Source organism: Rhipicephalus microplus, chromosome 3, assembly GCF_043290135.1.
Source record: "Rhipicephalus microplus isolate Deutch F79 chromosome 3, USDA_Rmic, whole genome shotgun sequence".
Classification (NCBI taxonomy): Eukaryota; Metazoa; Arthropoda; class Arachnida; order Ixodida; family Ixodidae; genus Rhipicephalus; species Rhipicephalus microplus.
In genome coordinates this window covers 95,147,441-95,175,272 of record NC_134702.1, presented here as the reverse complement: position 1 = coordinate 95,175,272, position 27,832 = coordinate 95,147,441, and the positions used below count along the sequence as shown (strand labels likewise).

Sequence of the window (27,832 nt, the reverse complement as noted above, 5' to 3'; positions counted from 1 at the left end):
GGAGCAACAGTGGTGATGCAGTGCAACCACCCAGGGCCTCGTTGTGCCCTGAGACGTGGCTGTGGTGGTAGTGAAGACGTTTTAGGGCGTTATATCTGTGTGTGAAGGCCCAAAAGGTTCACTGGTATCTTATACATTGCCGTATGGCAATTAGACGACAAAAACACTCTTCAAGTGACTTTACTTTTTTAAATCTGAGTGGAACGTATTGAGCTGCACCCCCCCCTCCTTACAAAACATTTTGCACCTAAAATGTTGTTTTATGTGCCCTGGCATTAACACACCCTTCAACAAGCGATGAAATCAAGTACTGACGTCATGGTGACGTCTTGATGATGTTATATATAATTGTGACCTCTGACATTGTGATTAAGTACTCATGAGGCTATTTATAGTAACGTTATAGTTCCTAGACGACTCCTTGTATAGACGCCGTGGGCACCAGCGGTGAGTTTTCGGTGTTTTATAAGCGATTTAAAGCTTAAGCCTAAATAACATAATGCTGTCCCACTTTTAAAGCTGTAGTTTAAGCACACTGCTAATTTTCTTTGGGAGTATAGGGGTATTGTTGGTCAACAGGAAATATTCGTCATTAAAAAGTGATGAAAACGGAGATGCGTCGTGCAAGGAAACGCTGCGTCTCCATCATGGCGCTGTTCTTACAATTGATTCATACCAAAATGGCCTGATATGAATAAACATGTGCATCAAAACTTGCAACAAATATGATGTATATATAAGAACAACAAACTCAGTTGCAGCATTATTTCGGTAAGAATTACATGGCATCTGTAGGGACGTGGCACAATTTCGCTTGACTTTTGATGTAGTAGTCTACCTACTAGGCTCATTTTCTGTTTATCAAAAAATGTTAAAGCACTCCTGTAAAAAAATTGTATAGCTGAAATATTTGCGCAGATGACATATAAATAATTAACCTTACGACGCGTGTGTGCGTAGTACAGGAAAATGTCTCATATATAGGTTCCCGAGAAAGTCTCGCCAACAAAAGCGACTCTCCCATCAAAGCTAATGAATTTTGAGGGAGCTTAGCTCTCGAGTTCGTAAAAGGCAAAATCAATATTTCCCTGAGCTACCATTACTCCTCAATCACAGCTGTCAGCCTAGACGTCCAGCGAAAAGGGCCAGCTATGGAGGTCATCCTAAGCACTCAGTGGCAGTTGGGTAAACAGCGATGACGGTCAGTGCTCGAGCATGCAATGCGATATTCAAAGCAGTGGCAGCCGACAACTCTGTTACGCGAGACTGTCTATGAAACCTAAGGATGTCGGCGCTATACCTCCTGCCCGTTGTCTTAATGACGATGTTGTTTCCTATTACGTCGAGTCTAAATGTTTGCGCCAAGCCGCCAGGTAAAACTGTTTCACTAACGCTATTGTCAGAAGATTTTCTTGGAGGTGGAGCTTGTTACATGGGCTACCGTTACATATGAACTAACAACTCAGAGATCTGTTTGGCTAAGAGCATCTTGAAATTGTTATATATACAACCTATATGCAGATATAGCAGTCGATAGACATATTTTCATCTCTAGAGGCCGCACGTGCTGTATGATTCGTTGATGGTCGATATACATTTGTCATAGTATGGTTAGTTCTCTTGTCCAGTGCACAAGTTTAGGTGAAATGTCCGATTTCATGAATCAATTAGGACGAGACACCTGCAGTATTTGAAAATACTACCGACTTAATTATTGAGCAGGTCCTTTAAAACGCGCGAAGTTCAGTGGGCTACTTACGACTGTGTTTTTTTCTTGCACTATCAAAGCTTTCTTGTTCAACGTTCCAAGGCGTATCCTAAAGGAAGCTTCTATAATAAACAGCCCCCCGCCGAGGTTGTTGATTGTATGTCGTCCTTTGTAACTAACTATCCATACGGTGCAGTGCTTCCGTTCGTTTTTACAAGTCTTACAGTCCACCCCGAGCTACATGTAGTCGGTACCAGCTTTTACCTATTTTAGTGCGATATTAATCATATGGAGACTCTCGGCTGGATTTTGCCGCAGGCGTCGGCGTCGGCTCAGCGTGACTCATCGTATATGTTTATGTATCTAAACATATAAAAAATAAAACGAAAAATCCACAAACAGACTCTGGCGTGCGGAGTCGAACTCAGCTCCTCTGAATCGGGAGTTTGAGGCGTTAACCACTGAACCACCAAAAACCACGTACTCTATCATTCAAACGCAAGCTATTTATATCTCCCTCTTACCGCTGTTGACGGGCAGCTTGGAGGGGAACTATCGTGCTTTAGCCACTACCGCCTCAATAAAGTTACGACCTGCTCATCGGCGCAACCCCTGTGATGACGTTGGGGTCTTAAAATTGGCGCGCGGGGACCAGAGATGCCGCCAGATTCCGCCACGACTTACCCCCATATAGGGAGCCTACATGAACGGCCGTTTTTAGGGTGATGTCAGCCTTTGACCCACTACATGCCGCCAACGCACCGCCGCCCGCCAAAACACAATGTTGCCAGACAGCAACGCCGCGCTGTCACCCCATCTTGGTGCCCGCACTGCGTCTACGCCCGGTTGCGTTTAGTTCTCAATAATACGGCGTCGAACGTTGCGGTAGCGTGTTAAACGCTGCCGGTGAAGCCTTATAATGCCTGGTTGCTGCGTACGCTCTGCACTGACCACAACAGAAAGGGGGTGCGAATGTTCCGCTTCCCAGCGAGTCCATGGCCAACGACAACAATGGCTAGCTCAAGTGAAGCGAGACGGCTGGGAGCCCACCAGTGCGTCTCGTATTTGCTCTGTGAGTACTGCGTGTTTCGTTCACTGTTTTTTCCTGCGGCACACGTATATGTGTTTCGCGGTGTTCGCGAATGAGTAGATAACCGAAGTTGTCGTTGCTGTGTCCACGCATTGCGAGTAGGAAGCCCACAAACGGGACGCGTCCGCGCGTTCGTACGGAGACGCGCTCGCTAGTCTGAGCTGTTGCCACGCTTGCGTTCGTGTCAGCGTAACCTCAGTATTATGTCGCAAGTGTTTGTGTGTGGGCTGCGAATTTCTTCGTGCGCTCACTTTGAGAACAGGGTCGCTTACACGACCTTTTTGTGGCGCCGTACTTCGCGTAGCTGGAGGGAGCGGCGGCTGGCTCCAAAATGGCGGCGCACAGAAAACTATGCTGAATTAGGTGAAAGCTGGCAACAGCGTGCCCCGTTGCCTGCTGGTTTTGGCTGAGTTTCTTGAAGGCACTTATTAAGATGTCTCCACCCTAAAAACGGCCGTTCATGTAGGCTCCCTACCCCCCTAGCAGACGGCGCACGAACGTCGTGCTTCACTCGTGCTAGCGCGTTCCTTTTATTGTTTTTCCAGTTTATATTGCGTTGATCGAATTATTCACAGATTGAGCGTCTTGAACCAACATTCTAGCTGTCAGAAGCACCCCGGTGGCTTACTCCGGGGTCTCTACTACCAGATCTCAATCTCTGCGTGAGCGCCTCAGAAAAACAAAATTGGCAGATCCCACGTACAGTCTATAGTCTGACGCCAGGCGCGACCAGCGTCCGTCGGCACGGCCCGACCGCCACCGGCGAGAAATGCGGCATGCTACATTTCGCGCCGATGCGTTACCCAGACAACACTGCGTCTCCCTGTTTTCGTCACTATGAGTATATGGCAGGACCAGTGCCTGGCGCAGCAACGCCGGTGTGACGCGACGGAATGAACGCCGGCGAGCACGCACACCGCGTCATGTCGAAATGTATTGGCGCCTTGACTGTGGCATGTAGCCATGTTCTCACATGACACACATCTCATGATTATCATGTTTGCACCAGTCACATACCTTGGTCATCCATAGGTGTCACGTAATACCAAACTTGGCATATGTGAAACTAGCAAAACAGCCACAAGCGCATCATCAGTGCGGCATGTAGTCATGTTGTAACATGACACGCATGTCGTGATCATCATGTTTGGATGTGTCATTTGCATATGTCGTCCGTTCGCGTCGCGTAATGCAGAGTTTGGTTCATGTTAAGCTAGCCAAACGGCCGCGATTGCATCACAAGCGTAGCATCTAGTCATGCTGTTACATGACATGCATCTCATGTTTATCATGTTTGCACCAGTCACATATCTTCTTCATTCATTCACGTACCGTAATACCAAATTTGGTACATGCGACGCTATCGAAACGCCCGCGAGCGCATAATGAGCTTGGAACGTAGTCATGTTACATGACACGTATGCCATGATTTTCATGTTAGGGTCTGTCGCTTGTGCTCGCCTTGCAATCATGCCATACAATAGCAGTTTTGCAACATGCCACGTGAACGAAAACACCGCAAGAGCTGCAGGACCAAGAAATGTAGATCATGACATTCATGAGATGCATTTCATGATTTTCATGTTATGACTCGTCAAATATGTTCTTCTCACAATCATGTTATGCCAAATCAAGTTTGGTATCTATACCATTATCGAAACGGCCTAGAGAGCTAAAAGTCGTAGGCGGATAGATAGATAGATAGATAGATAGATAGATAGATAGATAGATAGATAGATAGATAGATAGATAGATAGATACGCTCAAGGTCTCCGAAGTTTGCTGATAAATGCTTCGCGTTTAAAAAAAATTGCCCGCAGCTTCCCTCGGGGGAACACTGAGGAGGATGCGGAGCATATAATTGGTTAACGGGGTGTTAAAGTGCGACTTACTTGGGTCGATGGCTAAATTGGTTAACGTGGTTGCGAAATGGGGTGTTAAATTGCGACTTACTTGGGTCGATGGCTAAATTGGTTAATGTGGTTGTAGGAGGGGGTGTTAAATGAGTGAACACGTACACACGTATGCGAAAGGGCGGCGCTGGTCGAAGGGACGTCGATCATTGTGTTTGTGGATTCGTTGGAATTCATTTCACCGCGACCTTGGACGTCGACGCGCCGTACAAACCAACCGACGAGCGGCAACTGAGCGAGCGAGCGCCGACCTTGAGTATATATACAGCGCGACGGCGCATGCACTGTCAGCTGTTGAATGTTCTCGAAGCGCGACGCCACATGCGCGTCCACTGGAGAATCAGGAGAATTGTAGATGTCGAACGCGGTGTGTAGAGGAGGAAGGGTGCACAGATGGTGGAGGAGTGAAGCGCGCGCGGTGTGTAGAGGAGGAAGGGATGCACAGATGGTGGAAGAGTGGGCGACGGCGCGACGGCGCATGCGCGCGCGTCAGCTGTCGAATGTTCGAGAAGCGGTGCGGACGGCGCGGACGGCGCACTACAAGGCGCGAGTATAAGATGCTTCCGCATCTAAAAAACCACGCGAACGTGCACAAGCCCTTGCAGAAAAGCAGTTTGACGGCTGCAGCGATTGGGGTAAGTTGTTGCGCCATGTCGTCCCGTTTCTAGTGCTGTAGCACTTTAGACAAATAAAAAATAAACAAGCAAAAGCAAAAATGGCAACACGAGGAGCGGCGCCATGAGCAGGTCGTTAGCATTACCAGCAAGATGACACAATAAGCGCACGTAGCAACATCGTCACGACACGGCGGCCGCGCCCTCATATCCCACGTGCACTTTGCCCCGCACCGCAAAAAGCAGGGGGTCAACGCTCACTCGCGCGACATTATCTCACGGTACACACACAAAGTGGTTCTAGGAGAGAAAGGATAAGAAGAGTGAGCCCCGCAACTGCCTGCTCGCGGTACGGAGGATCGTACGTCTTGCCTGGCCTTGGGCTTTTACCGGAACGATTCTGTTTTAGTTACCATGCGCACAAAGATCACTGCAACTGGTGCATAGTCTACGTTTGTGAAAAGAGCGCGCTTTTCATGCACAGCGAAGTAACAACTGAGATTCTTATTCACGTTCATCTGCACTTGAGAGTACGTTTCATGCGTCATTTGTACGTTAGAAACCCGGGGCAAAATTTGATATGTTGGCCGTTCTGCACGTGACCATCTAATTTGTTGCTATCGCGTTCATTGCTTGACCTTTGCGGCAAGGTTGTGACTTTTTTAGAACTGTGGAGGCGTAATTGTTGAAGAGCAAGACAGCAGAAAGAAGTGAGAGAGAGAAGGGAAGGTGAAGCAAGGTAAATAACGGCTTGCCGCCCTTTGATGTCCAAACGGGTTAAGAAAAGAAAACCTGGTCCGTAGGAAACTCACTTTATAAACAAAAATGACTTAACAATAATGTGACGTGACGTTGACCTATAGCTACTAAACTTTGTGCACTTATAATACCTAATCTAGATCAAGCCCAGATCGGGCTTTCAAAAGCGCATTCTTTCAAAAGCGCAAAAGTGATTGTCTGTTTCATCAAGCTCAATACAGAAGGTGTTTTTTTTTTCTCTAGTGCGAGGAGAGCTCTTTCACACGGTGAACTTAGGACCGTATTCACAAACCAAGCTCATACTTTCCTCGAGATTTTATTATCGGTTTTAAACATTTGTTGCGCATTGTAAACAAATCGGACCAGAGTACATGAACCAGTCTTGTCCCTATCTTCCACCCTGTTACCATTTTTGGGTCTTTATAACGCATGTCGGGAGCATAGGAAATTGAGGAAAACGTGAGGTAAAGCCGTCGTTGGTTTGTGAATTTGGGCCTTAGACGCCGACTCGCCGCCTTTAATACTTAAAGAAGGGGTGGTCGTAGGCCATGAGGATGCGGGAAACAAAGTTATTTGAGCTAATCAAAAAGGCCTTGGCGGTAGCCCAAAGGGCTGAAAAGTGTTTCCTTAGCTCGTGGCAACGTGCACTCTGACACGCGGATGCAAGCTATCGAGGTGAGGCATACGTTGTTGATTATATTTTACAACTTAAGTTGAAGAAATCAAAGCTTGGACGGACACCAGTCGGGTCAGGAAGAATCATCGAATAAAAATACGGAATCGCTGATCACAAGAGAAAAATGTATTGACGTTTCACCACCCATAACGGGAGATTGTGAACAATGCCATTCTAGGGGCCTAAACGTCAATACATCTTTTCCTGAGCTTGGCGTCGCTGTCTTCTCATTGAATTTATATTAGCAGGCTCGCAACACGGCAATTGAGGTCTTTTTGTATAATATTTGTGGTACTCCTATGGAGTCTGAATTCAAAAAAATTCGGTTTGGCTTCAAAAAAGCTGTTTGCCATTGACCATTTGGCATGGTTAATTATATGGCAGTTGTTGCCGATTTTCGCAATGATTGGCTGGTACTTTTCGGTATATTGTATCATTACAATTTTACGGAAATATAGTGTAGAGAGGAAGAAGAATATATGCCGCAGTGGGTCACGCCTTTAGCAGGAGGAGCCAAGCGCGAGCGTTTGCCCCGATTGCTGTGATTCCTGAGTCCGTTGCTGCCGCCCGCTTTCCGCGTCAATAGACCTACCGTGCAAGTGCTACTTGTGCCAATAAACCCCGTTCCAGAGTGGTGGAGGTGCTGGGTACTTCAACCTGGAACTCCGCAACAGGAAACTACCTGCCATCCCAGAAATGGCTGAAGAAACCACCCAGCAAGGTACGACCCAGCCTTCGATGGTCATCGTGCCCACTTCGCTACGCGTGCGCGATCCACCTTTTTTTGACGGGACCAATGAGCAAGACGTAGAAGATTGGCTGTCGACATTTGAAAAGGTAGGCGCAAGCAACAAGTGGGACGACCCTTCGAAGCTTCAATATGTACCCTTCTACCTGAAAGAGGTGGCGAGTCTCTGGTTTAACAACCACCAGTCGGAATTCGCCACTTGGGGTGCCTTTGAGCTACGCATCACCGATGTGTTCGGTCGCCCCGAGGTACCCAAGCTCCGTGCCGAACAGCGCCTACGGGGACGCGCACAGCTTCAGGGGGAAGGCTTCACAAGCTACATCGAGGATGTGCTCGACTTGTGCAAGCGCCTTGACCCTTCAATGATCGAGGCAGACAAGATCAAGCACATCTTGAAGGGGATAGACGACGACGCCTTCCAGATGCTGCTGGCCAAGGGCCCCCGTACCGTGTCTGAACTCGCCACTCTTTGCCAGAGCTTCGAGGAATTGCGCAAGCAGCGGGTCATGACACGGCGGCCAGCGACTACCGACGAAACTCTCGCGGCATTGACCCTAGGTGGAGACAACAACACAATCATGTCGGAAATCAAACGATATGTGCGCGAGGAGGTGGCCCGACAACTTTCGTGTCTGTCGTATCAACCGCCAACGGAACCCTCTTCTGAGCGTCTCGCGCCCGCCATCAGACAGGTAATACAGGCGCAGGTATCTGAGGCACTGCCGCCCGTCTCTCAGACAACACCTGTCACCGCGCCATTGACTTACGCTGCTGTTGCTGCTACTCCACCACGACCTCCACTTCGGCCGACTCCCCAGCCTCTACGAGTACCAACGACGCCAGTTCCAGCAACACAACAGCGCTATCACGGAAACCTTTGGCGCACAGTTGACAATCGTCCGATCTGTTATGCATGCGGATATCCAGGTCACGTGGCGCGCTTCTGTCACCGGCGCTTCGCAACGGGCCCGGCTGCTGCTCCAAGGTACTCTGACGACTCTTTCCCGGCCCCGTACAACGCGCAACGAGAAATTCCCCGTCAATATGACCGACAATCAGTGCAACGCGACCCGTCCCCATCCGAAATAGACCACCACCCTGCTGCCGACTACCGGCCATTCGGTCCCCGTCGCTCATCCTCACCACGCCGCTGCCGTTCTCCGTCCCCGCTGCATCGCCGACCGAACTCCGCAGAGACGGAAAACTGACTGCCGCAGCTCCGGAGGCACGAGCTGCGAAATCGTCGCATTGTAGAAGTCCTCGCCCGTCCCCCACAAACGTTCTGGAACTGTTTGTTGAAGGTCTACGAACTCTTGCGCTTGTTGACACGGGTGCCGCCGTATCTGTGATAAGTCAAAAACTCTGCCGTTCGATACGAAAAGTAACGACGCCGCCTTCCGACGTATTGCTGAATACCGCGAGCTCGCAACCTATTCGACCAGTCGGAGCATGTACAGCGAGAGTAATCATTCAGGACGTCCTGTACCACATCGAGCTTCTCGTGTTGACCACTTGTGCCCACGACGTGATACTAGGATGGGATTTTTTGTCACGGCACCACGCCGTAATTGACTGCGCTCGCGCGCAGATAGAATTATCTGTGTTTTCAGATGCGCCATCTACTGACAATGAGCGCACTCACCTGGGCAAGCTTCTTGTTGCTTCCGACGTTGATGTTCCTCCTTTTAGTGCCATCGTTGTCCCCGTCAATCGCACTGAATTGTCCGGCTCTACCGTTGTGTTCTCCCCATCTGACGTTTTCAGTCGCCGCCACGGTACGTCTCTGCCATACGCCGTTCTGCCACCTCATCAAGATACTTCCGGAATTGTCGTTTGCAATCCTAGCTCATGCCCTCTCACCTTAAGAGCTCTTGAAACACTGGGCTAAGTTCATCCTGTTGACGACAACGTTATTGTGCCTATTGAGTCCCACGACCCTGGCCAGCAACTTCAGCTGAACGCCGTTACTCCTCTTTTTACGCGGGATGACTACTCCTCGGATATCTTCAATCGTTCCATCGACAGCAAGCTTCTTTCGGATCAACGGGACCAGCTAATAGCCCTTCTGCATGAATTCCGAGATTCATTTGACCTTCCTCAAAAGGCACTGATTCAAACCAACACCGTCGCTCACACAATCTACACCGGAACGCACCCTCCTTTGCGGCAACGCCCCTACCGCGTATCACCCAAGGAACGAAGTGTAATTGCAGAACAGGTGGATGATATGCTTCAGCGCGGTGTCATCAAACCATCTTCTAGCCCCTGGTCTTCACCTGTTGTGCTAGTGAAGAAAAAAGACGGTTCGATTAGATTTTGTGTCGACTACCGGCGACTGAACAAAATTACACGGAAAGATGTATACCCTCTTCCCCGCATCGACGACGCTATCGATTGCCTACAAGGTGCCGAATTCTTTTCTTCGCTGGACGTACGTTCGGGTTACTGGCAGGTTCCCATGGCAGAGTGTGACCGTCCCAAAACAGCGTTCGTTACGCCGGATGGCCTATACGAATTCATGGTTATGCCATTCGGTCTGTGCAATGCACCTGCAACGTTTGAGCGAATGATGGACAGCATTTTACGCGGCCTTAAATGGCAGATATGCTTATGTTACCTCGATGATGTTATCGTATTTTCGCCTGATTTCCCTACCCACGTCGACCGTCTGCGCACCATTCTTCAGTGTCTTACCAAGGCAAACCTCCAACTTAACCTAAAGAAGTGCCGCTTTGGGGCTCGCCAACTTACTATACTTGGTCACGTTGTGTCAAAGGTTGGAATTCGCCCCGACCCAGACAAACTTCGAGCCGTAGCCGACTTTCCGAAGCCGACTTCACTCAAAGAACTTAGGAGCTTCATCGGCTTGTGCTCGTATTTTCGTCGTTTCGTCCACAACTTTGCAACAATAATAGCCCCACTTATACAACTACTGAACGGTCCAGCTAATCTTTCTAACTGGTCCCCGGCATGCGACGAAGCTTTCCTTACACTGCGCCGCCTACTTACGTCCCCACCAATTCTACGCCATTACGACCCAAGCGCTCCCACTGAAGTGCACACAGATGCCAGTGGCGTTGGTCTGGGAGCAGTACTCGCGCAACGAAAGCCCGGTATTCCGGAGTACGTCGTCGCATACGCAAGCCGCGCACTCACAAAAGCGGAGATGAACTACTCCGTAACTGAAAAAGAATGCCTCGCAATCGTTTGGGCGTTAAGCAAGTTTCGTCTTTACTTGTACGGACAGAGTTTCGACGTTTTGACCGATCACCACGCGCTTTGTTGGTTGGCGTCGCTAAAAGATCCTTCAGGTCATTTTGGACGTTGGGCTCTTCGCCTACAAGAATTCGACATTCGTGTCGTCTACCGCTCAGGACGAAAACACTCTGATGCGGACGCCCTCTCACGATCACCAGTGAGATCCACCGCAGACCTGCATTCGGACACCAACTTCTCCATCGCTCCCATTTCTGTCACAAGCATGTCGTCTGAACAGCGAAAAGACCCATGGATAACATCTCCCCTTAACATTCTTTCAGACTCTTCAACGTCTGCATACCCACGCGCTCTTCGCCGACAAGCCACACATTTCGCGATACGGGATGCGCAACTATACCGCAGAAACTACCACGCGGATGGTCGTAAATGGCTCTTGGTTATACCACACCACATGCGATCTGATGTCTGTGCGTATTTCCATGCCGACCCACAACATGCTCACGCTGGTGTGTTAAAAACATATCAGCGGATCCGCCAGCGTTACTACTGGCGTGGTATGTACACTTTTGTACGAAAATACATTCGGTCTTGTTCATTATGCCAACGACGAAAGACAGCTGCCCATTCACCCTGATTATTACAGCCTCTACCGTGTCCGGCGCGCCCTTTCGACCGCATTGGTATCGATCTATATGGTCCCCTTCCTTACACTGCCACTGGAAATCGATGGATCATTGTCGCCGTCGACCATCTGACAAGGTATGCTGAAACAGCTCCACTACGTACGGCAGGTGCACGTGACGTAGCTAATTTCGTTTTGCGACGCTTCGTACTGCGTCATGGGGCACCACGTGAACTACTAAGTGATCGAGGGCGTGTCTTTTTATCCGAAGTTGTACAACAACTCCTTCGGGCATGTCGCACGGTGCACCGCACCTCTACAGCCTACCACCCGCAGACCAACGGTCTAACTGAGCGCTTCAACCGAACGCTAGGAGACATGCTCGCCATGTATGTCAATTCGGACCAATCAAACTGGGATGTCATTCTCCCATTTGTGACCTATGCGTACAACACCGCGACGCAGTCAACCACAGGCTTCTCGCCTTTCTTTCTTCTATATGGGCGTGAGCCATGCTCCACCCTTGACACCATTTTGCCGTATCGTCCCGACGTCTCAGAGTTCAGCCCTCTTTCTGAAATTTTTCACCATGCTGAAGAGTGTCGTCAGTTGGCCCGATCATTCACCTCGGACAAGCAAGCATTCGAAAAAGACCGCCACGACCGCGACCAGCAAGTCGAGACTTTTGCCGTGGGCTCGCTTGTCTGGCTCCGACTTCCCTTCCACTCCCCAGGTCTGTCCGCTAAGTTTGCCCCCAAGTTTCACGGTCCTTATCGCGTCGTCGAACGTCGATCTCCTGTCACACACGTGATCGAGCCGATCACGCCATCTACAGACAGGCGATGCCTTGGTCGTGAGACTGTCCACGTGAGTCGTCTCAAGCCATATCACGACCCACTCCTAATCTCATCACCTTGACTTGCCAGGATGGCTCGTCTTCGTCGCCAGGGTATTGTAGAGAGGAAGAAGAATATGTGCCGCAGTGGGTCACGCCTTTAGCAGGAGGAGCCAAGCGCGAGCGTTTGCCCCGATTGCTGTGATTCCAGAGTCCGTTGCTGCCGCCCGCTTTCCGCGTCAATAGACCTACCGTGCAAGTGCTACTTGTGCCAATAAACCCCGTTACAATAGTGTAAAAGATACTTCGTGAAGACTGCATATTGTTCAGTTAATTTCCTCATAGGCCAATCGGTCTATCTTCGCCCACAACCTAAGAATGAAATCTGGGCCTATTGACAGAGGAACTACATATGAATATGTGCAACAATTTGACGGAATCTACCGGAAAGGTTCACTCACACGAAATTCTCATTCGTGAGTCAATTGTAACTGTGTACGCCATCGAACTGTTGCACTCTCTAGTAACAAAAAAATACGCCATGTAGTCGTTAGTAGAAATCCGGGAGTGACCTGGTATGCATTAGACGTTCTAACACTGAACTTCGTCGATTGCCCATTTGTGAAGTACTTCGTTCAGTGGCACGACACACTGAAGATCTGTCTTCAATTAGCAGTACACGTGGAATGATCGTAATTATTCTTGAGCAATACAAAAGAAATATTTACAGCTTAGGTAAGCGAGTGGAGCTTAACTGGGACTGTAGCATCTGGTTCACTACCCTACAAAAGGGGAAATACTGATGTGAAGAAGGGAAGAGGCCAAACACAAGCATAAAAAAATGTGCTTGATAGTAATTGTCTCTACTAAGCCACTGCCATGTAAATTCCTTCGAGAAAGTCTCCATCAGCTTTTAGTGCGAGAACTGTTTAGGTGGCTTTTTTCTAGCTTAGTCTGTTCTGAAGCCATGCCGTCGCCAAAGTGGGCTCGTACGACTTCGAGTGTTAGCCGCCGAGTGCGGTTGTTAGTAGGGAAGCCTAGAATACATATGGTAGTTTACTTGCTGCTGCAGTGATATTGAGCGTCATGCTGATACAAAAAATGAACACCAGAGGACCATGAACGTTCGTGAGCTCCACTACCGCTCATAACGTCATAACCATGGCACAATAGATTGTGACGTCTCCGTAGTTGGTATAGTGGTGCATCGCCTTGTGTTTGCGCATTCGGAGCAAGTCATTCATACCGACTTGCTATCGCAAACACTCGCTCATTTGTACAGTAGGAGGGTTTTGCACATATACACAAGTTTAATAAAACACCATTAATGCTAAGGAAGACACACATCATGACGAAACAAAAAAAATCCGGTCCATTCTAGAGCTCAGCTTGAGTGCTTGATCCGACACTGCACAGAGAGTAAAATTGGACCACGTACATGCGCTGCTGACTTTTATGACGCATCTATATACGTTTTTTTCTAGTTTTTACGTGAGTTTCTTCCTCTAACTTTTTCTCATCATTCTGTCCTATCTTCTGATTTGCTATCCCTTCACTCCCACAGAAATACTACATAAGCGTTGTGCCCTTCATGGTGGCATTATAAAACTTCCGTAAAAAGCCCTATTATATCCTCGTAATTATGTTGTACTGCTGTTTCTCTATTTTGTTGCCATTGCTCATGCTATGTTGCTTTTATTTTGTTATATATATATATATATATATATATATATATATATATATATATATATATATATATATATATATATATATATATATATATATATATATATATATATATATATATATATATGTGTGTGTGTGTGTGTGTGTGTGTGTGTGTGTGTGTGTGTGTGTGTGTGTGTGTGATGTTTTTGTTTTTGTATACCCAACCCTCATGTAATGTCCCTCAGTACCCTCGAGGTACTAATAAACGAATAAACGCCTGCTCTCTCCTACGTTCCTTTGTGCCTTTGAGGTTGAAAATCAAATAGAGAAAAAAATGTTAAGCGAATAAATCTAGGTTTCGACGAGGTGGCGTGAGTTACGTGCCAACTTCTCAAGTTTTTCATTCGTTTAGATGAGTATGACGGTTTGCTGAAGCATAGTGACGATTGGCGTTGTCCTTCCTGATTTTTTCAACCAGAATGCATTCGCACAATGAAAGTTGCACCTAAAACATGTATCGAAACCATTTCTTTGGTGGCAACTGAAATTTCTCCACGAAATATGTCTGCAGCTGCAATTTTGTGTTCACTGCACATGCAGTTTTTTTTGTGCTAAAAATATATTCGTTGACACTTCACACTCGATAAACCGTTTGCAAATGTTCGAAACATTGGGTAGTTGCCGATAGGGAAATTCTCGTTCACTCATATCTATTACACTATTCAATCGTATTTTAATATTACGAAACTGAGTAATGTTAATATTACGGATTAATTTTATCGTATTCATTTGGATTGTAACAGTTCTCTGTATTTCAATCTCAGCTGTGTTCAAGATTTACAATACATAAAACTTTTCACAGCCTATGAACGACATCTTCGACGTACTCTTGCGCAGCAATGTCGAAGATGCTGAAGGTGCTGCGGCCGACGTCTAAAGTGCTGGTCGACTGCGCGGCTGACGTCATCATCACTTACAGGGCAAACGCTAGCCTCCTTGCAAAGGTGGGGTCATTGTCACCAAATCTTAGTACCTGAACATACTTCCTATCCAAATAGGCCTTATGAGCGCGGCGTTCAGTGATGCGTTGTCAGGGATACTAACATTGATTCAGGGTTTCACTCAGGCAAATTCACTAACCAGCATTCACTCACCAGCACTAACACTAAGAAAATTGACTCACTGTCAAACATTCCCACTGGAAGAATCTTCTGATTGATTGATATGTGGGATTGAACGTCCCAGAACCACGTTATGATTATGAAAGATGCCGTAGCGGAGGGCTCCGTTCATTTCGACCATCTTGGGCTCTTTAACGTTCAACCAAACCTGAGCACACGGGCCAATTTTCAAAAAAAATTGAAGAACCTAAAAATTTACAGCAAATTTGAAGAAATTAAAGTGACAAATAGATAGCATGTTGCTGGCGCATGCCGAACCTGTGACAATAAAATAACGCGTCCGATGGTCTGCCAACTGAGCTACAGCGGTGGTCATCGACCCGTCCACTTTACGCGGTGTGTATGTGCAGCTAATCCTGGCAGTGTAGCACCGCTAGTAATTATAAAGAGAAGTATGTAACCCTGTTTTTCTGCCTGCTGTAAACACGTGACGCCAGCATACATAGCACGGGTCTCGTTCAAGCAGACTGGGTGCCTTATTCGGGTATTCAAGGGATTATTTGTCAGCTGCCAGTTCGTAATACGTTAACGTGCTTCGTGACATCAGCAGAAAGGAAATAAAGACTGTTCGAGACCAGCCGCCATGACTTCTAGCGGCGCTGGTTCCCCAAAATTTAGATGCAAATATATACTCTAAAAGGTAAACGAGGGGACGACCGCTTCTGTATTTCAGGCTCTACACAGCATCGGACGCGTTATTTGAACTAGTGACAGGTTATGTTATCGTCCCCGTTACTTTCTTCACACTTACATGGTAATCGCTAAAGATAACATTCCCAAATTATTTCCTTGATTTGCTGATTTGTTAGTTCCAAATACTGTTGTATGGAGCAGACAAAAACTAACCCCTCGGTAACCGTTTTGTTCCTGAAATAATTTTGCTCAAATTGTTAAAGTGGAACTGTTGAGAATTCTAGGTTGGAGCGTTAGGAGCTCGTAGCATGAAGACGCCCATCTTGACAGCTCGTTCAGGTGTAGCGCGGAATCATGAATTGTCATCGACCATGGTGACACTGTGAGGTACCCTTTCCTGAAGGCTTTTTTTCTTTTATATCTCGAAAAAACTTTGCAAATTTGTAGTAATGGCCAGTATTGATGAAGTTTCCTAAAGCAGAGTACTCCGTCTGTTCGTACAATACGATTAAGGCTCATTAATAGCACAAGAATTTAACAAGTCTACAGCCCTGTTTCTGTCTTGGTTGCAACGCTTCTTTCGTCCCAGTGCTAAACGCCACCCTTAAAAGGGGTGTGTGCTCTTTGATGAGTTATAATTCAATAGCTTATTAGCGTATAAAGCTTCACGAACTACGTGTTACAAATATTTTTTTTTGATCCATCAAGTAGGAGTTGAGCCACAAGAACTTGTCGCACGCTTGAAACGCTTTCTCTCTGCTTTCGTCCTAGTAAGCAAGGTGAAAGCAATGTGAGTAGGGGGTTAACAAAGAGAAGTGCAGCCCTTCAGCAGCGCACGTCAAGAACTTGAGCACTTTCTTTTGTTTTCTTTTTCTTTCAACTCGTTGGTTACTTTCGGTGTTACCCGAGGGCACACGCGATAACGTGGCTGGATGGCATCTTGTGGTGGTGGTAATAACTATGTAGCTAACGATGCTCAAACCAGTCAATGGCCTTGTTCTTTGGGTATATGGCACAGTTGGTTGGCATCAAATGGCATCAAATGACATCATTTGGAAACTGAAGTATTTAGAGGTGAAGTTCAAAATTACTTACAAATTACAGACCGCAAGCAACCCTGTAATATCGGGCTCACTTGTTTTCGGGAGCGTCGACTATGGATCGGCAGCATTTTCTGACCATGCTCAGGAAGTCTTGCAGGGCTCCCTGATTCAGCATCACAGGCTGCGTTTTTTTAGAGTAGCCCAACAGTACAGTTCCCTTCTATCTTTTGAAAAAGTATTAGCTTTCAATATGTCGAAGTGGATGTTTGCTGCCACTACTCTATCATTTCTACTCAACAGATAGTACAAATGGTCTGCGAGTATCACGACGAGTGCTACGCAGGAATACTGGACATAAAAGACGTAAGCCTGTACACCTTTTCGCAAAATAGTTGTAGTGGCTACTTGTCCGAATGCCCACCTTTGTAGGACTGTGCCATCTGCATGCCATATAAAGAGCCATACAAAACGAAGGTGCCAGATATTCCTGATGATACTGAGGCTGTTCGCTCACATTGTGTTTGCTTGTTTTGATAGTGAATTTTCATAAATGGTAGCGGAGTCACCATACTGCTGGGCCGGTTAGCAGTCCACTTTCTGACTATGTATGACAAGCAGGAAAAAAAAATGACGAAAGCGGTGTTGTTTGGCTTTTCCGGATTTGCGAAAGTGCGAGACTTTTAGTCAAGCGGAGATTATTCTTCCCCTGCGGAGAAACATGGGTGTGAATTTTTGTAAGAAGTAAGCCCACGTATATTGCTACTCGTGAGCCATTCATTGTGTCCCGTGGCGCTCGTGAAAAAAAATCAGGGTGATGGCGAGGGACATAACTGCCACTACGGGCTTCGGCGTCAGGGATTTACAATCGTAGTGCCATTTTTAAAAATTTTACTCGTACTTTGATAGGTTCGTAGAGATGGAGTCCAGCACTTCCGCAGAAAAAAAACGAGGCCGCGACCAGCTAGTGCAGGAAGAGGTGTTCCAGCAAATTTTTGTGCCACCTAACTGGTTTCGGCACCTGTCGAATTTCACAGTGCGAACGCAGGTTCAGTCCCTACCAGTTGCTTAAACGCAGCCACCCAGAGTATCTTGCCGTCCGCCCAGCGCAAACGGAAAGCTGTCTATGTAGCAGAACTTTACACGCAAGTCTCTTTCAAAGTTCTTGACGACTACCCTGCAGTTCAGAATCTTGCCGAGCAACTATACCTTGAAATGTTGCAACTTCCACGAATAACATGAAGCTTTATCGAGACGCTGTCCAGCAGTGACGAAAAATGGAGCGTAAGAAAGCAGATGGTAAGGAATGGCTCAAAGCACAAGGAAGCCACTGATATTGTCAGAAAGCGAAAAGGACGTTCCCGGCTCTACCGAAGGCCTGCGAATGCGGCTGCCCTACCCGGACTATTACCACGACGTCATAATACAGTGGACCACCTGACTTCACTGTCCCGACAACTACTGACCCTGCCTCCACCCCTGCCACCACCAACCAACGCCTTATATTCGGAAAGCCGAAGAAACTCAGAAAGGAGGAGGGCGGCAGCGGATGTAGAGCGGCTGTCCTTACCACCACTTCAAGCCCACAAAGAGAAGACACAAGATTTAGCTAAGCATCTCCGCGACGAAGACCTACTTGTCATTGTTGTGCGGAGGTCATCGATTAGCACAATGGGCACACTCCTAAGTGCATTAACAACACCATCAGCTCAAAGCGAACTGCGATTTCTGGATACCTTCGAGTCAATCCTGGCAAGACTTCTTTAGCATCATGGATTGCAGTGTACTTCACATAGGACAGTCGAAGTCTACCCGTGCTCTGTGTTAGTTCCCAGTTTCAGGAGCCTGTGCGCATGCGCACGCTACACGCTGCAATGCGTGCTGGCGTATCATTGTACCTCTATTCTCTTCTTTCCTTCTTTTTTGGTTCTTCTCCCTTCACCACGTAGGGTAGCAAATCAGATTTACCAAAGTTAACCTCATTGCCTTTCCTTTGCTTTTTTCTCTCCCTACCTAATGTATTGCGAAATCTAAGCACTCTGAAATCAACGTGCTAATTTCACATTACGGAGTGTAGTAATCGTTAGTAAGTTTCTCTTAAAAGTTTCACTGAATATTAACTAGCTTATGGAACTCGGTGGCATGTTTTGTTCCAAAATTTTCACTTATTCGACGTTAAAACGTATTAGAAAATTAGTCCCTACTGTAGAAGATGAAGTCATCAGAGTAGCGTATACATATATGTTATGATTATAATTACATTTATTACAACTGCGAAGCTTTTTTGCACAGAATGTCTCTATAGCTTCCTTACGGGCCTGTAATTTTCAGATATATAACAGTTTATTTCCTATCAAGGAACTACCGTTACTCCACTAGTTCAGCAATAAGTGGAATGCCTGCTTGCTCCAGTGAGCCGGTCACAGAATTTCTCGCTTTATCATTGGTCTATATATATATATATATATATATATATATATATATATATATATATATATATATATATATAGGGTAGAACAGCATAAGTCTCTCGATCTTTACTTCGTTCTGTTTCAATCGCAGAGAGCTACGAGAAGAGGCATAGCCGGCCAATGCTTTCTCAGAAAGTTCCTGGGCATCTATGTAAGTGTGACACAGTTCCCTTTGTGTTTTCACATCGAATGATGGGACAACCACAACCGCTTTCAGTGGCGTAATTAACCGCTGGCATAGCTGGTGCCCGTAACAACCATATCACACAATGAAGGACGAAAAAAAAAACTGGATTTGACAAGAATTTGAACCAGGCTGCTCAGTGAGTCAATCAAGGGTTCTACCACAAAGCGACGCTGGTTATCTTTTTTCATCATTGGCTGACAATGGTGAAAAACATAGAACATAATACAATGATAACAGGAATCGAAAAATTACAGCGAATGTCTGACGGCTGCGTTAAGAATAAGTAGTAGACGATTCACAGCACTCCGTACTGTAGTGTGGGAGAGCTGTAAGCCACTGTCCCTGGGTGAACTTCTCGCGCTCTGAAGAAAATATGCGCCATAATCAGCGAGTATTGTGCAGGCTTCCTTTCACCTGAAGTTCACCTAAAGCCAGCAAGGCTCCACTCTTGAGCCACTCGGGAGGCTCCACTGCTGCTGATCCCACTGGGTTCTCTCCGAGATGCCCAAATTTTATTAGAGAGCCAAAGCGGTGCTCGAAAGATCGTGCAAATATCTTTTACAAGCATTTTATTGGGAAGCAACCACATTAACTTAGTAAATATAGCATGGTAAATAAAGTAAAATGATGAAGGGTCACACAATTGGAATTTCGTAACAAGCCGTCACACAATGCAATTTGCGTCATTATCGGGTCTCTTAGTGCTTCTAGCTCGTTACAAATCGCTCAGCAACTATTATTGTTCACCGTAATCAGCCATCATATCAAAAAAGTGCCCATGATGTCTTGCGAATGCATAGCATGTACCTCGCTTCTCTTAAGAGTGATGAACAATGAGATAGGGCGTGGTTCGCAACCAGGCAAAATTATGATTTATGTTGTAGTTCGTACCTTGCAAGCGTACTGGTATTAATAGCTCTAAGAGCGTTTACAACAGAATCTAGAAATGCCGCTCTTCCAGCTTGTGCTCTGACTATGCGCCACTTTGCGTGTAGGCCTCCCTTTTCTTTTTGGTAAATTGTTTACAAGAGGAGATTCAGTGTCTGTTGCCACTGTAATTTGTTGCAAGAGGTGAATTGCATGGTTGTCGCTTTTGTACTGCCATAACTGTTTGTTTATGCGAAACAGCCCCGACGGATTAATTTTGCATCAGAAATCCAGGAATTTGGTGTAAAACAAAATCTCTCGTTTCGTTAGGCTTCAAAGCGATATTTTTTCCGAATTCAGTAAATAGAAACCATAGGCGACAAAAGATGGCCGAGTGCGGTTCAGAACCGTCAGCTGTATACTCACAGTTTAGGCTTCGGTGGTATACTTATCTTCGCTTTACTGGAATCAGAACATCGCCTAAGAGTTAGTAGCTTTTCTATTAAGCTGCCACCGGAGAAAATTATGTGTTGAGTGCCATCTGTTACGCACTACCTTCCACAAGAAAAACTCGGCAGATCCCACGTACCTTCGGAATGTACGTTATGTGAGGCATGCGGTAAGAAGACTACCATGTTGTAATTATTCATTAAGCGACACTTCATGAAATGGCACTAATTATAAGTACAAATGTTGCAAGCACTATCATATTTTTAACAGTTGCATATGTTTATATGACGAATTATTTCCTTTTGCGCGACGATGCCACAGGATCATGAGTATAAGCAGCACCGGAAGTGATAAGCAGATATGAAGCGCTGGGGCTTGCGAGGATGGTAGCCCTGGACACTGCTGCATAAATCCGCTTCTGCGCATGGCGCACAAGTGACGTCAACGCGACGGGAGGGCTGTAACATATACAATGCATTTGCAATGTTTATGAAATTGGATAGCCGGCACTGCAACCACAGTTGACGTATCACAAAAATTAGGGTTTATTTTAAATGTACTTCCCAAACCTGGCATGGCACTCTGGTAGAATGCTTGATTGCCACGCAGAATTGAGTACCTGCTGGCACCCTGACATTTATTATATGCATTCTTCAGGTCAACACTGTCGATGTCAGGGTTTTGTTAACGCTCACACGTTAAAATTACCTATATGTGTTCTCGTCGTTTCTGGGAAGATGCCAAGTGCCAATCACATGTGGAAAACACACGCTAGCAGTACCACATACCCACAGGCGGGTATGTGCCACTGTTTGTCGGGATGTGTTTGACGACGTACATGACGGGATTTGGACAGTATTCATGTCTTCACCAGTGCGTCATATTCGTCAGACCATCTCACCCTTCCATACTACTTTTGGTTCACGCCAAGTTAACGGGGTGATCACCAGAGCTTCCAGACGTAAGTGAATAGATAGATAGATAGATAGATAGATAGATAGATAGATAGATAGATAGATAGATAGATAGATAGATAGATACCAGAAAATCTTGCAGTACGCAAAAGAATGATTCGCCTTGAAAAAAGACGTGTTACCTCGTCCTCTACACGAGTGAGCCAAACAGCAACTGTCCCAACGTCCTCACAGTAAGAACAAGCAATTCCTCGCAGGAAGAACAAGCAACTTTCCTAAACCACAACTTTTTGACTGCACAGTACAGCGCAACGTAGCTACCTAACATGGACAATCTGAAACAGCGGAATTTGATGTGAAGAAAAGTGTATTAATCAGCCGGGCGGTGTAGACATTTTTCTGCATTGTGACTGAACAATGAGGGCGCCCAAAGTAAGAAATGTTAGGAGGATTTCCTAACAAGAGGTGAGGAAACAAGTTTAACAGAAACAACGAAAAAGAACATGTTAGCGCGACAAATCTTTCAACTAATGAATCTTAAGACGTGTTGAAAAGGAGCAAATTTCACTTTATTTTCAATTTAGACATAGCTTGTTCACAGGTATTACAAAAGAAAAACTATATTCACTTGACTACAAATAGCTCGTAGTTTACGCAAAGGCACAATGAGTTTAGTTGAAAATATTGTGATAGTATTTACAATACAGGTACTAGAAATGATAAGGAAAAGCAATTTAAAGAGCTCGTTCTTTGGTTTTTGTATACAACATTAATTAGAACAGACAGACAACTGAGATTGTCTAGAAAATGCCTTCTACACTCTGCTATTTCTACATGAGATGGCTCACTGCCATCCCATAGTTCATTACGAATTACTCGTAATCATGGAAAACTTGTTCTAAACAGGCAGCACCTAGTAACACATGTCTGCGCGTCTGTGCATGTTCTGTTCTGTGGAGATGTTCTGTTGAAATGTTATTCACGCCCACTGTCTGTGAGAACAAAATTGTCTGAAGGCAGCATAGGCAATGTTATTTTGTAGCAATGGTGATGGTAATTGGAAGAAAATGAAGTGTACGAAGAGATAACATGCGCTGGCATGGACCTGACCCTCGACATTCGAATACCGTGTTGAAATTCTCACCAAGTGAGGTGCAGCAGCGGTCACCCCTCCGTCCACTTTATGGCATCCGCATGCGCGTTTAAACTTGGGAGTGTTTTGTGAGGCCAGCAGAAAGAAAAAGGGCGTTCCACACGCGTGGTATTGACTACTTGCAAAGAAAGAAGTAGAGATAGAGCATATAGAAATAGAGAAAAAATTGAAATAAAGAGAATAAAAAGCGCAAAAAACTGTAAATGCGAAAAAGAAAAAAAAAGCAGAAAAAAAAAACAAGACCCAAGAGACACGAAGACGGCTTTCCAGCTCTGTACTTCTTGCAGGCTTCGCAAAATTAAGCCAAAAGTGACTTAATTGTATTTTTCTGGCCAAACGTGACTTTAGGAACGTTACATCGTTGTCCAGCTTTTCAAGAAGACACATAGGCAAACTGGAGTCACAAATTCGAACAACCACTGTGTGAGGTTATTCTTAGTATACTTAAGTAAAATATCGCTTTTTTTCCGCTGTATAATTCTTCAATATACGTTGACAATGCGATTGTACCGAAGTCCTCATAGCTTCTTGAGATTCTCTGAATGATTTCTAAAAAATTCAATGCGTTTTGGCAGAAACTATTTTTGGGAAGAAGAAACAGTTTTTTTTTTTATGAACAACTAAACCGCGCGCTTTTCGTAACAGTGGCGGAGTGCGAGAAACGTTAGTCCAGCTCATTATCAATTTACGTCTTATGAGCTTTGCTGGGGTAGCAGGTTGCATTCATGACAAGGTCCAACTGCATGACTGAACGCTGACGAAAAACACATACAATGCCACGTGCACGCATGTGTGTACCTACTTTAAATTACCCCCTTCAGTTATGTGGTTCAAACTGAACACAATTACAAGAAAGTTAATACCAGTCAATGTAACAGTACTAGTAGAACAGTCAGCACGTATATTACTGCCTCGTTTTTTGTCCTCAATTTTTTCCTCTCTTGTCGGTTATAGTGCTGTTTTTTAAAATGCTGTTTTAGAAGAGTTAACGAGAACATTGCCTTCTTTTCAGCCAGCATTTGAGAATGTTGAAGGCACTGAGGGAATGAAGATATTTAAGAAAATGATGGTAAGTAGGCCGCTTTCTTAAACCTTACCTCCCAATACTATGTATTCATATATCTGCTGATGAGCTTCAAACGCGTATGCGAACAGGTACCTACGCCACCTCACTAATAGGTACAGGACATGGAATGCTGCAGCATCGCGTGTCAAATAAACGACCTTGTTTGAGTGAGGGTTGTGGCATATCAGATGATTTCTATGTAGTTTTAACCATCTGGCTTTCTTTAGTACATGCATAAAATAGTTCTTGCTGTTCGACAGTATCCAGATACCTAGCGATGCTTACCGATATTGTGGGTGTTGCAGCGCTTATCTTCTGAGACTGAAGACGTGAGAGCCAAATGAAACTGTGGGCGAAAGCGTCGTCAGTTAGTTACAGATTGCTACTTCCACGCGACAATTCATGAAAAAGGTTGGTCAAGCAAGTACTATAGTTAAATGGATACTGGCACAAAAACCTTTGCCTCTTGTTTTTCTGGAGCAATGCGTTTGTGGGTCTGTTAGTCATGACACGACACAACGTTTGCTTCAGCACGCGACAGATAAATAATTACAGGCCCTTCATTATAAATAAGTTTCGGTTTCGGTTTGAAAGAGTTCCAAAAACAGGGTGCAACTGTCGCCACCTTGCCTGTGCTGCTCTTGACCATGTCAGCACACAAAACTGTGGCGCACTTACGCACGGTCCGTATACAGAATTACTTTCGAATAGGAAACGGGACTGGAATGTCGCCAAACAAATAACTTTTTAAGCGTGCGCCACGACCACGCACTCGCAACCTGCCCCCGAGAAATACAGACTGCAAGAACTAACGCGACAAAAAAAGCGGTTATGACGTCATCATAACATGTTTTGTTCATCGTAGCGTGGTGACGTGAGTGAAGAAGGGGTCACCTCGTGGTTCCCTTCGATGGTGTCATCAGCACATTGGAGTCGGTCACTCACGCAAACTTCAAAATGAATTTGAAATACTTTCAGAGCTATATTCGCTGTTGATATCTTCCAGATGATATACGAATCTTCACGAGAATCGACCCCGCAGGTTATCTCGGCCCCGAAATTTTGTGTCACTATCCCTTTAACGCCTAACAGCTTCGCGCACTGCCTACTTACGTATATACATAATTTGTTAGAAGGAAGAAACATCCGAAACCATCATAAGATGAACAATTGTTGGCGAGGATCTGAAATAGCGTTTTACAATTTTCAGTCTCGTTCATTCAGTTTGTCTGCAATACCTTGGTGTTAAGTGGCAGGTGAATGGTTTGCCGAGAACAACGCGCTAGATTCTATTATACCAGAATATTTATCACATGCAAGGATGTCGCTTGCTAAGGATATTAAACGTTTCTTGAAGTTACCCCGTTTTTCCGTGCTTAACAACCGCGTTTCAACATGGAAGCTCACAGCCAGCTTTTTGTCTAAGCTCTTTGAACACTGAAAACAGAGCTTGCTAGGGTGGAGGCATAGGTTGGTTGGTTTATGCTTGATTGATTGATATGTGGAGTTGAACGTCCCAAAACCACCATTTGATTATGAGAAACGCCGTAGTGGAGGGCTCCGGAAATTTCGACCATCTGAGGTTCTTGAACGTGCACCCAAATTTGAGCACATGGGCCTACAACATTTCCACCTCAATCGGAAATGCAGCCGCCGCAGCAGGGATTCGATGCCGTGACCTGCAGGTCAGCAGCCGAGTGTATACCTTAGCCTCTAGACCACCGTGGCAGGGCGGTTGGTTTATGCTTGTCTTCTTCATCTAGTGTGTCGTGCCAATTTTTTTTCACTGTTTCTTCCCCTGTTTTGGGAACAGAGTAAGTTCCCATCTAACGAGCTTCACCTCCTTAGATGGTTAATGCTTTGTCACACCGCTAGACTGAACTGAACTGAACTTACAAAGAGGGTTCAGCTTAAATTGAGGACGACGCAGTGAGCAAGGGAACAAAAAATGGTACGTGTAACCTTTAAGAGACAAGAAGAGAGCGAAGTGGATTAGGGAACAAACGGAAATTGAAATCAAGAAGAGGAAATGGACATGGGCCGGGCATTTAGCGCGTAGACAGGATAACCACTGGTCATCAAGGGTAACTAACTGGATTCCCAGAGAAGGCAAGCGGGTTAGGGGGAGACAGAAGGTTAGGTGGGCAGATGAGATTAAGAAGTTTGCGGGTATAAATTGGCAGCAGCAAGCACAGGACCGAGTTGACTGGCGGAACATGGGAGAGGCCTTTGTCCTGCAGTGAACATAGTCAAGCTGATGATGATGATGATGATGATGATGATAGACTGAACTACGAAACGCATCACCTTCAATTCTGTAAGCTCCACCACGTAATTATACGTTACCATGGCAAGGATGATTCAGTAAAACCAAAACCAACGCTTTGTCACGCCATCAACGTTTTTTTTTGAAACATTCTTTTTTTTTCACATGGCTCACATGGAGAAGGAAAACTTGTCGTGCATATTTTCACCTTTTTTGTATATCTCTCTTTGGCTGTTCTCAGGCATGCTTCTGCGACAACAAGGACCTGGAATTCGAAGACAGCGGGGCGACTAACGCTGTCATGCATTGGCTTTACGAAGTTTTGAGGCCCGATGCATGAACCAACAGTGATCAGGAAACATTGAATTTCAAGAAAAGGCTTCGCCATAGGCTTTTATGGTGCAATATTCAAATAAAACTCGTTCAGTGTGTGTCGGTAATTGAATTATTTATATTAAGGAAGGTGAATCTTTTTCACTTGTGTCATGAAAAGAACTACTCATTGAATTGCAATTATGTTTTGGTAGTGCAAGAAGCGTGTGTACTAAGTTATTCTTGAAATAAAGAGACTTCAGGTAACAAAACTAATTTTTGGTTGGTCTAGCTCAATCGCCGTAATCCCACTTGAATAAAGGAGGCTAAACAGCAACTCCATAGTTAGTCACGGCATCTAATGTAAACATAAGATATATCGCTGTAAGAAAGCTTGCATTAGCCAATTGCAAACAATGATGACAACAATCAGTTATTTTTCGAACTTCTCTCTCCGACAAATTGCACCTAACGCTCACGCCCCACTTCATCAGGGAGAAACATATGTGTAGTTCAACAAATGTTGATTCATAGAAGTACGAGGATGGCCCCTGAAGGTGACGGCAGCATACATCAAATTTCCGAGTAACATGAGACGAGAACTGAGACCATGCCTCAAAATATTTTCTTTGCCTTTCACATGGTGGCATTGGTTGGGTTAGTCAATCACGGTGCTGAGAGCGTTGGGCAGCGCACTCAGACGAATAGTTGTACACAAATTACACGATCGCTTCTTCATGTAAACACGTTGCAAATGTTCATCTCATCCCGTGATTCACGGCAACTGGAATGAAAATGTAATAAAACACACGGAGACAGACCACGAATTCAGTCATCCTAATAATAAACAAAAAAGCGTGTCCGAGAGATGCAGTGCGTGCGAGGAGTGCACACCAAATATATGAATGTGGCCGAAGATGAGCAATGTTGGCAGCTTAGCGCTGTATATTCAGGAAAACTCCTGCTCCATCAGAGGAGGTGTGGAAAGCTGCATGTCTCTAGTTTCCATTACTGCACAGACAACAAAACAAATGAAAGTCATTGGAGTTACTCCTTTGTGCTTCCGAGTCAGCAGACCAACACCGCATCCAGTGGATGGTGGAGGCTACGGTATTCTGATAAATCACCGCCGACCTCCTGCAAGCCAGCACAACCAGTCTGCGTACTGGTCCCCTCTGTTTGAGTGCAATAATGAGAACACCATCTCCACCACCGAGCAACGTCATCACCCTCACCGCCGATCCCAGTGTTACAGTGGTAAAACTTGATGTAAGTTTCCAGCATATCTAGCTCCTATGATCCACGGGAATCATTTTGTTGAAGAGCCGGTACACTTAATTCTCAACGCAATAACTATCTTGTTGCTTCATTTTTGTTTTATAGAGAACTGAGAAAATGGTGTCCACGAATGCGAATTACGCGACTGGGACTATTGTGGCT

The 27,832-nt window shown here is 45.7% G+C and overlaps 1 protein-coding gene across 3 annotated transcripts; it reads left to right on the top strand.

The window, feature by feature from the left end:
• Window positions 1-1,244: 1,244 nt before the first annotated feature.
• Window positions 1,245-26,511, top strand: LOC119159985 (uncharacterized). Of its 3 annotated transcripts, none has more exons than XM_075888388.1 (6): window positions 1,245-1,373; window positions 14,750-14,856; window positions 17,010-17,072; window positions 19,269-19,328; window positions 23,761-23,817; window positions 26,322-26,511. In XM_075888388.1, the coding sequence occupies exons 1-6, from the start codon at window positions 1,286-1,288 to the stop codon at window positions 26,418-26,420; spliced, it is 474 nt and encodes a 157-aa protein (XP_075744503.1). In that variant the 5' UTR covers window positions 1,245-1,285; the 3' UTR covers window positions 26,421-26,511. The 3 variants fall into 3 exon arrangements, with proteins under 3 accessions (XP_075744503.1, XP_075744506.1, XP_075744505.1); XM_075888391.1 differs by having other exon boundaries at window positions 14,715-14,856; XM_075888390.1 differs by lacking the exon at window positions 17,010-17,072.
• The last annotated feature ends 1,321 nt before the right edge of the window (window positions 26,512-27,832 follow it).

What these genes read in the sequence shown, in the direction of transcription:
- LOC119159985 (XM_075888388.1), top strand. Translation starts at nt 1,286, where the DNA reads ATGTCGGCGCTATACCTCCTGCCCGTTGTCTTAATGACGATGTTGTTT. An exon ending in GAATACTGGACATAAAAGAC is followed by an intron (nt 17,073 to 19,268) that starts GTAAGCCTGTAC and finishes TTTCAATCGCAG; the next exon opens with AGAGCTACGAGAAGAGGCAT. An exon ending in AGATATTTAAGAAAATGATG is followed by an intron (nt 23,818 to 26,321) that starts GTAAGTAGGCCG and finishes GGCTGTTCTCAG; the next exon opens with GCATGCTTCTGCGACAACAA.